Raw genomic sequence first — 12,494 nt, 5'->3', positions numbered from 1 at the left:
TGGGGAAGGCAGGGACTGTTGGAGCCCCTTCATTAATGGGTCCAATTCTTAGCTGAGGACCGAGGTGATCATTACTGGACAAGGGGTAGGGGATGTGTCAGATCTACAGAATGGCAATGCCAAGATTTACATGCCGACGATTGCATCCTGAGCTGCTAAAGTTAAATTTCAGTTGACATCTCTTTGGCTTCAACTTCTATTATGTGCCTGATTTTCTCGTTTCATAACCCAAACTCATAAGAGAAAATATTCAATTATTCACACTCAATCTTTTCACACCAGGAGTATTTTGTCCAGGCAGTTACGGCCATGGGAGAGGAAGTGGAACACAGCTGCAAAGAGGGACTCCATCAGATAAGGGCTCTTCATTTTGTAGGGGCTCTGAGCTAGCAGGGTTCGTGAATAATTGATCAACAGCACATACCTTTTTTTTTTGTATCAAGTACTGATGAGACTATTCTTGGATAAAAGTAAAAAAAAAAACCTTTTCATATTGAGTCTGGGGGTCACCATGTTTTGTGTGGTACATGAGTCAGGAATTCCCATTTTCTTATGATAAGAATGTGAAATACCAACCCTGTAAAAAATATTAAAGTATACTACAATTTCTTTTTCTTAAAAAATAAATTGTGTGCATATATCCAATGTGCCCCATGAGTGCTGACTGCACACATGGCACTTGTTGGGAGGTCATAGGTCAACTCTGCTGAAACCTTCTGGGGGCTGAGGAGCTAACTCAGTTCATCTGGCTTGTTAGAATACTCACTAAACCAGGTACACCTGCAACAAATGGACAACGCTCTTGTAAAGGGGAGAACAGATAACCTCAGTTAGGATGGGATCGAGTCAGTAGATCTAGGGTAACAGAAGGTATTTAAGGGCAAACATATGTGGGTCTAAGCTGAACGATCTTTTCTTAAAGACTGAGGACCCTGAGAACGTGGTCAGGCTTTGCACACCATGGCTGACTTAGAAGCCCTTCCGCTGTGTGTTAGAGGCGGGAGCGGCAGCGTTGCCAGCTCATGTGCGTGGGCTCTCAGTACAAGGAAGTCTGCCCCGTTTTGAATTGCTGTCCGCTTAGACATTTTGGATCCAATAAGACATAGGAAGCGGCCGGTCTCCGATTTATTGAAATCCCCTTCAACCAGGTAAGAGCTTTTGTAGGGAGGGGGAGTTCCGGTCCCCACTCCCACCCCCGTCATTCTGCGTTTATTTCAGTGCTGGAGGGAACTCTCCTCGGCCTGCCCTGCTGTGTCAGGCTGTGGGACAGGAGTTGATGCTCACGGCGCCGCTGACCAGAGCTGCTTTACTGAAGCTCACTGGGCGCCCGTCAATCACAAAGTGGCGGATGCAGCCTGTGAAGGGTTTGCTGGGAGCCAAACGCGGCGTCAGTAGAGACTCTGGTGAGAGAGAGAGAGAGAGAAGAAAATTCAATGTGGGGAATTCCAAGCTCCAATATTACCGTTTTGTATAAAGTGGAAAATTGCTCAGATTATCAAAATGATTTCTATGTCCGCAACGGCACTCAGTTCCCTATCGGACTCCCAGGACCCGCACCGGCTCTTGAAGAATGAGAACACATGGGAATTGCAATGCTGGCCCTGTTTTTTTCTGTGATCACATTCTTGTGCCTACTGTGCTGTCTTCCAGGGCTGACATTCGCCTTTCCCTAGGAGGCCTCAGCAGTGAGTGTTCGTGATCTACCGGTGCTGTTCAGAGTTAATTTCCCCAGGCGCTTTTTGTTTACTGTGTTTTGCTGAGGACGGGAAAGGAACTTGAGCTTCCGTTTTTCATTTTTGCACAGAATGAATGCTTCTGTTTAATTCCGATCTTCGTTACCCTTCACCCTTAAGCTTCAACACTTTTGCCAAGCTTATAGAATATAATGAGGAAATAATGAATTCAAACGAGGTAAAATTTAATTTTTCTGAGCGCAAGGCTTAAGAACTATAAATAGGGAAGTGCAAGCAGCATAGATTTTGTATAGACACAGGTGCTTTGTCAGGGAACCTTCTTCCCGTATTGTAATTAGGTCTAGAAGGAGCCTGGTGTTCATTAATTGTACAGATACAATTAGATGTGTTGGGATGATAGAAGAAATATGATTTAAAGCAACTTAGCTTATAAATATTATGAAATTAAAATCCATTTAGTCAAAGCTCATTATCATAAACACAGCTACAGGAGCAGTGTCAGACAAAAGGCGAAAAACACAGCCTGTAACCTAGGAAGGAACACAAAGTAGGGGACGGAACAAACAGCAGCAAGCAGCTGCCGCCCTATGCCGTGTAGAGTCAGTGTGCACAGAACCTGTATACTGAAAATAAAGACGGGAAACAGTGTTTCCTCTTTAGAATGGGAACCATAAAGCTTGAGATTCCAGCCAGGCAGTGGCGGCACATGCCTTGGATCCCAGCACTCAGGAGGCAGAGCTCTGAGATCAAGGCCAGCCTGGTCTACAGAGTGAGTTCCAGGACAGCAAGGCTACACAGAAAAAAAAAACCCTGTCTTGAAAAAATGAAAGAAAAAAAAAGTTTTAGACTTGAAAGGGGCCCCAGAGATTCGTTCTTTTTATTTGTATCCAATCTACACTGGCTGCATGTTTGTAAAGCCTGCCCAGTGCACTTCATCCTCAGAATAAGAACTGATTGAAAGCCTGTGGAGAGGAGCCTTCTAATCCCTCTGCCATCCTGTGAACAGTGGGGCATAGCTTCCACTCTGCCTCAGCTGTCCAGCCTTGCTCCATGCCGAAAATCATCTGGAGGAAATAGTTAATATCGCAATTATGGTCTGTGTGATGTACCATGAAATTAACTATATGCAGTGACAGAAGAGCATCCTAGGGGAGTAAGTAATTGGTTAACAGAATTAACACATTTGCTTTTGTGTTTATGTGAGCGTGTGGTGTCTGTGCATATGTGTAATGCATGCACCTATGAGTGCCGAAGTCAGAGGAGTGTGGTAAGTGTCCTTCGTTATCTCTCTCTCTGCCTTATTTCTTGGAGGTGGGCTCTCCTCCAGACACTACTCTGTTTCCAGCTATGATAATGAGGTGTTGAGGCCCAGTGAGCCTCCTGGCTCTGCTGCCCTCAGTTTTGGGGGTCACATGCACGCTGTGGGCAACACCAAGCTTTTATGTGGGTGCTGGGATCCAAACTCTGTCCTCATGCTTAAGCACCAAGCACTTTTAATATTGAGGCATTTTTTTTCATCCCCCCAATACATAATTTTAAGACAGAATTTAGAAAGAAGTTTTCCAAGATCGAATGAAGGTTTGACTATGTTTTATAGAAAATAATGTGGGGCTTTCAATAGTGATTGGTTAGACTTGAGAATGGACTACACTAACCTCAAAGATTCCATAACTTAGCCAGGTGTGGTGGCACACGCCTTAAATCTCAGCATTCAGGGAGGCAAAGGCAGGTGGATTAGTGCGACTTTGAGGTCAGCCTGGTCTACACAGGAAGTCCAGGACAGGCCAAGGGTATGAAGAGAAACCCTGTCTCAAAAAAAAAAAATTCTTTAACTTTTAAATTATCATATGGAAAAGTTGTGTGTGTATGTATATATATATATGTCTATAACAATTAAATAGGTTTTATTACCACCTTCCTCTCCCAAGTGTTGGGATTAAAGGCATGAGCCACCACCATCCAGCTCTTTATTAACGTTTTAGTGAGATTTGATAGCTAATTTTTTGTCAATGTGAGAGAAACTAGAGTTGTCTGGGAAGAAGAAATATCAACTGCGGAATTGCCTCCACGAGATGGGTGAGTCTTAGGCAACTCTTTGGGGATATTTTCCTGATTAGCGATTGATGATCAAGGGCCCACCCCATGATGGGCAGTGCTACTGCTGGGCAGTTGGCTCAGCTTCACATAAAAAAGGCAGCTGAGCAAGCCCAGAGGAGCAAGGCAATAATCAGCATTCCTCAGGGCCTTTGCCTGAGTTCCTACCTTTGACATCCTCCATTTCTCCCCAAGTTGTTTTGATAGTAGCGTTTGTTTATCACACTCATAGGAAACAAACAGGGATATGAGAAAATGTGTTATCAGAGTTGTGAGTTGCCTAAGAGTGACTGGCATTTCACGAGAATTCAGGGCTTAGAGGATTTCTATCTATGCTTAATTTCTTTAGTTATCGTTCTTAACATCCTGGTTTCTGATGTGATTTTAATGGAATTAACCTCAAGCAGCTCATGATGATAGAATTAATCACAGCCAGCTTACGTTATAATTGCTTTTGCTGCAGCCTTTGCTGGCGTGGTTCCTAGATGGAGTGAAAAGCTTCAGTGGTGCAGTGGGCTGGTGGATCAGACCACGGTTGCTAATCCCTGTGGGGTGACTCACTAGAGAAATTAGCTCTATATAATATATGTGTTGGATGCCCTGGTTTTGGTTTTCAGTGAATCTTGTTCACTCAGTCTTTGGAGCTTACTAGGACCAGATTCAGAAAGCAAAGGAGAGTCGCTTATGAAGTACTTTTGAATTGCATGGTAAACATTTCAGCTACAGGGAGAAGAACAAATGCTGTGATGTTTGCACTGGGGAGACAAGCTTGTTTTGCCACCAAGAGCTTGGACACATGGTTAGCAGTGAGTACTGGATGGGGAATGAAGTCTTGTTCCCTTCCAAAAGGTGGTGTGCCATTTAGCTTCAGCGGTGTTCTATGGCCAATTCCTGTGATGGTTTGAATGAGAAATGTCTTCCATGGTCTCAGGTATTTGAATATGTGGTCCCCAGGTGATGGTGTTGAGCTTGGGAGGTTTGGGAAGTGTGGCTTTGTTGGAGGAGGTATGTCCCTGGAGGCAGGCTTTGAGAGCTCAAGGACTGTAACCCTCTGGAAATGTAAGCCTAAATAAACTCCTTCTACTATAAATTGCTTTGGCCACTGTGTTTTATCATGGTAATAGAAAAGTAACTACGATAGTTTCACGACAGTGGTATGTATCCTAGGGAGAAAGGATGGAAAGAAAAGCCAAGTCCAAAGGATCAATAAGGATCTAGGTTGGAGAAATAGGAGAAGCTGTTCCTTGCAAAGGTACTAGAAGAAAAAGGAAGAGGAATATTTACTAGAAATTGAATCTCTGAGCATTTGTGAGAAGACCTGGAGCAAAGACAACATCCTTGAATATTAAGGAATTTCAATCTCAGACAGCAGAGGGAGACCACAAGCAAGGGCAGGGAGGGGACAGGCACACGCTTTGTTTAATTTAATCCTGTGTGCACTGGAAACCTGTGAAATGATTGAAGCTACACCATGACTTCTAGGCAGGCATCAAAATGGAGAAATAGAACCGATATGAGACAATGTTCACAGGTTACTGACATGATGCGATGGTGCAATGGTGGCCTTTCCTAGAGTCCCTTTCAGAATCAAAGCCAGAACAGAGGCAGAGGACTGGGGAACACTGGTGTGAGTACCTGTGTGGAAACCCAAGAGGGGATTTGTATTTTGAGTGTCTTATCTATGCCTTTTGGCTCCTGAGTCACCATTGTTGGTACTGCTGGTATCTTAGTCACTGTTCTATTACTGGGAAGAGAGACCATGTCTTATAAAAGACAGCATTTAATTGGGGGCTTGCTTACAGTTTCAGAGACTTAGCTCATTCTCATAATGGTGGGAAGGATGGTAGCATGCAGAGTGGGCGTGGCATGGGCTTTTAAAAACTCAGAGTCCACTCCTCGTGGCACACTTCCTCCAACAGGGTCACATCTTCTAACCTTTCTCAAATAGTGCCATTTCCCGGCAACTAAGCATTCAAATAGATAAGCCTATGTATATTTAGATACCACCACAGCTGGTATCTAAAAATACCAGCATAGAAAGAAAAGAAGTTACTTGGTTGCTACTGTATTGAGAGTACACAATGTGAGATGCTTGTTTTTATCTGTATATTTTTCTTTTTTAAACTACTGACTACCTTTATGTGACATAGTAAAAAAAAAAAAATCTAGTTAGATTATTAAGATTCTCACAAAATTCCAGGTAAAAAGCTTAAATATCTCCATCTTATAACACCCTCTCCACGCTTACTTTGAATTTTCCCAAGTTAGAGAAATATATAAAAATAGTCATGTTCAACCTAAGATAATGGTCTTTGTTCTAGGAGCATAAAGCAATTGTAGAGAGCCCACAGTGTCTTCTCAGTATCCTGAATTAGATGCCATTTTGGCAGCTCTTTATAGAACGGTACCTGGAAACCGCTCTTAGGGAATGCCATTCCATGAGAGCAACAAACATAACTTATCGTCTACAACTGTTTTCACTCTACAGACTAATCCTATACATTCTTTCCCTATTGTGTAAGGGGAATAGTTGTCAGTAACCTTTAACACCCAAAGTTCTCAGGTCCTATAGCACTTTCTTTCACAAATAAGCTTTCTCTGCAGGGTTTGTGTATTTGTTGAGGATATTTAAAGGAGAAGGAAGGGAAGAGAGAAAAGCAAATAGCAAGCAATACCTGCTGGTGAACGTGCTGATTTTATGTGCTATTAATCTTGATTGAGGAGTTATGAGTTTCGGCACATTACTCTGTGTGTGTGTGTGTGTGTGTGTGTATGTGTGTGATAAGATAAAATTCAGCACTTTGCTGCTCTTTCCTATTAAGAACCTTTGCATATAAAACTCTGACTTATTAGGTGAGTTGTGAAAATATTATAGCTCAATTCTTAATGTAATAACAATTGTGAGAGCCGACTGGGTCCTTCTGGATTTGGAAGCTTGGACCTTCCTAGATGCTTACCTGGGACGCCTCCAACAAACACAGGCTCCCTGTGATCAACTGGCTTTGGATTCAGTGGTCCAACTACGTGGTTCACTTCTGAATCTACATCCAATTGAACCACGTTTGAGTCTCTAATAACTGAAAAACAGGACAAAGAGTGGTCATACGTGGTACTGGGGTACTTTTTACATGAAATGAAATAATTTGTCCAACATCAGTACATTCCGGAATAAAAATCCCCATACTTCTCTATCATTGAAAGCAACAGTAATGAAAACAATTAGAAAACAACTAATCAATCAATTGTGGTGATACTTCCCTTAGAAAAGGGGACTGTTGAACTATACTCTACTTCTATTTTTTGCTCCAAAAATTTCATGTCTTATATTTTAGAGCTTTTTTTGGCAGCATTCATCTTCATGCGTTCAATGAACACATCTTAGTCTGATGACACTTTATTCTCTTTTCTTATCATTCATTATGTATCAAGTAAGGTCTGAGTTCTTCCATGCCATCATCTGCTGTCACCCCCCGATCTCCACCCATGTGCAGGCTCAGGCTTGTACAGCATGCCCAGGACACTCCGAGTTTTTCACCTGTAATTCGGTGCCATCTGCCATCACAGAGATTCTGCTTGGGAGTTACTGAGGTAGAAAAGTCTCTGACACCGTTGTTGACTTTCACTATGACCTGCCAAGATGAGGCATGTTATGTGGTTAGTTCAATTTCTCATCACGAGGGTAAAGCCAAGTTTTATAACTGATTTGCCACAGAGAAGCAAAGCTTTGAGTAAATACCAATCCATGCTTACATTTGCAATGTGAACACCAGAGGTCACTCTTTGATAGGTGATAGAAATAGTTTAATTACGATAGTTTAAGTTAAAAACATTAAAACAGTTCTCTCAAATTTACTTAGTTTACAGAGTGTATTTGTTTATGAAAAGCAGGTTGAGAACCTGAAGACATTTCAGGGCAGGCCTGGTCCTCAGGAGTAGTTGGCTACAACATACTTTTGTGAAGTTTCTGTCTTATTTTGCTTGGGTTTTTTTTGGCATTTTTTGTATTTTTTTTTTAACTCAGCAATTAAAAACAAGGAAATCATGAAATTTGCAGGCAAATGGTGGGAACTAGAAAAGATCATTCTGAGTGAGGTAACCCAGAAGCAGAAAGATACATATGGTATATACTCACTTGTAAATTGCTATTAGCCATATAATATAGGATAAAAATACTAAAATTTATAGTCTTAAAGAAGCTAAACAACAAAGAGGACCCTAGGGAAGAGGATGAAACCTCACTCAGAAGGGCAAACAGGATAGACATCGGAAGTAGGAGAAGACAAGGAAGAGGACAGGAGCCTTCCACAGGAGGCCTCTGAAAGACCCCACCCATTAGGGTATGGAAAGAGATACTGAGACTCATAGCCAAACTTTGGGCAGAGTGCAGGGAATCTTACGAAGGAAGGGGAAATAGAAAGATCTGAAGGGGACAGGAACTCTCAATGAGACCAACAGAATCAAAAAATCTGGGCCCAGGGGCCTGAAGAGACTGATCATGCATGGAGAGGACCTAAACCCCTGCTGAGAGGAAGCCCATGGCAGCTCAGTATCCAATTGGGTTCCCTAGTAAGGAGGGGGGGCAGGGGCTGTCTCTGACATGAAGTCAGTGGCTGGCTCTTTGATCACCTCCCTCTGGTAGGTGCAGCTTTACCAGGCCACAGAGGAAGATGACGCAGCCAGTCCTGGTGAGACTTGATAGGCTAGGGTCAGATAGAAGGGGAGGAGGTCCTCCCCTATCAGTGGACTAGGGAAGGGGCATAGGAGAAGAAGAGGGAGGGTGAGTGGGACTGGGAGGATATGGAGGGGGCTACTGCCTTGATACAAAGTGAATAAATTGTAGTAAATAAATAAATCCATATGTAACAATGAAAGAAGAAAAAGGCATGGCTGAAAATAGAAACAATGCCAACAAAAATATCTTCTACATATAGCAGAGAAAGAGAGAGAGAAAGAGAGAGAGAGAGAGAAAGAGAGAGAGAGAGAGAGATTGAGAGAGAGAGAAAGAAATATAAAAGTAGGTGGGTAGGGAGGTTGGAAGGATCCAGGGAGAAGTTGAAGAAGAACATGATCAAACTGTACTGAATGAAATTTTTTTCAGTCAAAAATGGAAAAATAAAAGATACTCTCGAAGAGAACGAACTTTCAAGCCAAACTACAGAGCTCACATTTATCTTCTTTCTGCCCCATTTTTCTCAGATGTAAAATAAGAGTGATAATATTATACATGTACTTGAGAGCCATATGAGGGCTAAGTCAACTCACTCGCATAAATCTTTTAGTACCCAATATCTAGTAACTAATGTATATGTAAAATATATATAGCATATATTATATACAAATATGTTATATAATTCTGATATAATACAATGCTTATATAATATATAATATATACACACATAAATATGACAGCTAGTTTTGTTTTTTTATGGCTTCATTACATGTACTAGAGTCAAGGTAAACCTTGGCTATATTGTTTGAGCCATAATGAAAATATTCCTTTTCCTCTAAACTTATTTGAATACTTTCCTGAATATTACTTAGTGATATCTTATAGTGAATGTGCCTTTTAACTAAAACATAATACAAACTTTTAGTTACTGAGTTAACTTACATTTATGTGCCAATACACACACACACACACACACACACATCTGTGATAAGCATTTAAATACTTAGAAAGATGGTTTTACATTTGTGGATGTTGGAAAGTAGATGTATTTTTACTTTTCATTTGCTGAAAAGCTTTTTTTTTTCTACTTCTTTTATTAAACTGTCATGCTGTTATTGGTGATTTTCTGGTAGCTTTGCCATATTTTCATGACCCTGTCCTAATCAACTCACAGTACATGAATGTGAACACATGCCTTGCACATATTCAAATCTCAAGTTCAATTTCCCTCTTTTTCCATTAGAAAGATTGATAAAGTAATTCTGTATGGTACACCTGCTGCTCTACACCAGCATTCAAGGTTAGATGAGATAGACAGCTAACTCTCAGGACACTTACCTGCCCGTTTTTTATGTGCACATTCAGGTACTCCCCGTTGACACTGTGGCCATGAACCAGGGTTCCAGAACTGCTCCGGGGACGGACTTCAAATGCAATTTCAAACTTTAACCCAATATTGAAGGACTCATCTGCAAAGGGAAATGGAAATTACCCAAAAGAGCAAAGTAAAATTTCTAGCTGGGGTGTGATTTTATGAGGACAGAACACTCTTAAGTACTCCGCAGGCTGTGAGAGTTCGGGGGAAGCAGCATTCTAGCTAGCAGCACCTTTTACTCCTTTACAGAGGAAGACAATGCAGCCAGTCCTGATGAGACCTGATAGGCTAGAGTCAGATGGAAGGGGAGGAGGACCTCCCCTATCAGTGGACTAGAAGAGGGGCATAGGGGGAGAAGAGGAAGGGAGGGTGGGACTGGGAGGAGACGAGGGAGGTGCCACAGCCAGGATACAAATTGAATAAATTGTAATAAATGATAATAAAAAAAGAGAGGGGAGGGGCAGGAAGGGTAGGTCAGGAGGTAAAGCACTTGTTGTATAAGTCAGCTGACCTGAGTTCCATCTTTGGAACTCATGTAAAGATGGAAGGAGAGAACCAACTCCACAAAATTGTCCTGTGATCTCACACATGTGCTATGGCATGCACCTACCATCACCACACACACACATACCCCCCTCCCCCAATACTAAATAAAAAGTGAGAAAGGCAGGGCAGTTTGGGCAAAGGATGGAACCTGAAGACATACAATTTAAAAAGAAAGGAAGGCAGGAAAGTCTGGATAGGGACTGTAATCTGAAGCCATGAACAGAGGCTGGAAAACTTGGAAAGCCCCAGGAAGGAACCCAGATGATTCTATGGGGATGCCTGGCTGCTCCATGTGGAAGGTGGGGAGCCTTGCTTGGAGGGGCTCCAGTGTGCAAATTTGGAAGATGGACTTTATTTTGTTGTCATCCAGGAAGAGATCTGATTAACTATTTGAAAACAATTTTAGCTTCAAAATTAACCGGTGCATGCTAGGATTTAGAAACTGTTACTGTGGTGACCTAAGATATTGCTTATTAAAAGCAGCTGTGCTCAGTGATTAAGAGCACTGGCTGCTCTTTCAGAGAACCCGGGTTCGAGTTCCAGCATGCACAGAGTGGCTCACAACCACCTCATCCCAAGAGACCTAGCTAGCACCCTCTTCTGGATTTTGTGGGTACCAGGCATGCATGTAGTGCAGAAACATACATGCAGGCAAACACTCATACACATAAAATCAGTCCATAATAAAAAAAATAGAAAGAAAAAGAATAGCTGTGGGGCTGGAGAGGTGGCTCAGGAGTATATGCTACTCTTCCAAAGGATCTGAGTTCAGTTCCGAGCACTAACTTTGGGCAGCTTGCAACCATCTGTAACTTCAGCTCCAGGGGATCAGATACATTCTTCTGGCACCTATACTCATGTGCACCCCCGCCCCCATCACTAAGAAGGGTTCATCCTTCCCACTTAAGATGCTTGTTGCTGTGGTTTAGGTGGTGGCTGTGTACAGGTTCCTAGGATTTCTTTTGGCTTAGGAACGAGCACAGTCTATCATCCGGTACACAGACTGCCATACAGGTGGCATGCAATAAAAGCTGCTGACTACATGAGCAGGGCAGTAATGGTTGGGAGGAAATCTTCAGAATAAGATCTCCAAAGGAGAGTGTTGTAGAGGGTTTCAGAGCAGGGGAAGGGACTATACTTTTCTTCATTGGGGACACTCATAGGGGCAAACAAGAAAACTTAGAGGAGTAAGATGGCTAAGAGCTGGCATAGGCCAGACACAACAGCGCAGGAAGGTCTGTGTCAAGCTGGTCTGCACCCAGAAGTTTGGCCAGGGGAAGCAAACAAGGATTGATGCTGTGCATTCGGTTTGAAACAGTAAAGGGGCTAACCAACAGTAGTCCTTGAGGAAAGAGGTCATTCATTTTACAGGGATGGGCTGAAAATTCTCTGTTGCCACATCCAGGAAAAAAAAGCACTTCAGGACTCGTGCTTTCAGCACACACTGTCATCTCGGTCTGTTTGCTATAACAGAATACCTAACACTGGTTGATTTAGAGAGAAAGGAGGCTGGGAGTACGTGGAGGAGCACGGTGGCAACGTTTGCTGAGGCTCTCACTGCAGAAGTGGAAGGTCGCGTGGATGTATGTGCACAGCAAGAGGGGACAGGGGCCCAAGTTTCTTTATAACAACGCACCTGGATGGCGACCAGTGTGGTCTTCAGAGAAGAACTCACTCCCACAAGAACAGCCTTCCTTAACGTTTTGAATGACCAAGTTCCCTCTCACTGGCCCCTGGGGATCAAGCTTTAACTTGTTTTATAAGTTTAGGTGGGGCCAGCTATATCCATACCACAACAGTCATATTACCTAGAACCACATAGCCTCCTTCTGTGGAAAAGTAAGTTCCTGTTTCCATTGGCCCTTCAAAGCAAGGCGTCACGCTAAATGTTTGAGAAGCAGAGGTGATGGAGGCACCATTGAGCTGTAGATTGCCAAGGCAGCCACTGAAGCTGTAGACAGAGTTAATCTGAAAGAGGAAGAAGAAGTTTACTTAAAATTCCCTTGCTCAGCACTCAGGTGTACCATGGGAAAGCAAAGGGGTGAATCTCGAGAGGAACAAAGCCACCCCTTGTTTATTTTAGCTTTTTGAATGATCAGTATTGCTCCTGATAGTT

General features: G+C 42.6%; 1 protein-coding gene across 1 annotated transcript in view; it reads right to left on the bottom strand.

The window, feature by feature from the left end:
* Positions 1–1,112: 1,112 nt before the first annotated feature.
* The window catches only part of Lama4 (laminin subunit alpha 4), a 145,056-nt gene continuing 133,674 nt past the window's right edge, over positions 1,113–12,494 (bottom strand). The window contains exons 34-38 of the mRNA XM_021662512.2: positions 12,187–12,346; positions 9,796–9,926; positions 7,324–7,417; positions 6,746–6,865; positions 1,113–1,400 (exon numbers count right to left, since the gene is read on the bottom strand). Of these exons, the coding sequence (XP_021518187.1) occupies positions 1,255–1,400; positions 6,746–6,865; positions 7,324–7,417; positions 9,796–9,926; positions 12,187–12,346 (651 nt within the window). The 3' untranslated portion in view covers positions 1,113–1,254. The remainder of the gene's footprint in view (positions 1,401–6,745; positions 6,866–7,323; positions 7,418–9,795; positions 9,927–12,186; positions 12,347–12,494) is intronic.

Source organism: Meriones unguiculatus, chromosome 20, assembly GCF_030254825.1.
Source record: "Meriones unguiculatus strain TT.TT164.6M chromosome 20, Bangor_MerUng_6.1, whole genome shotgun sequence".
NCBI lineage: Eukaryota > Metazoa > Chordata > Mammalia > Rodentia > Muridae > Meriones > Meriones unguiculatus.
This window is presented reverse-complemented; position numbering and strand designations above follow the sequence as displayed.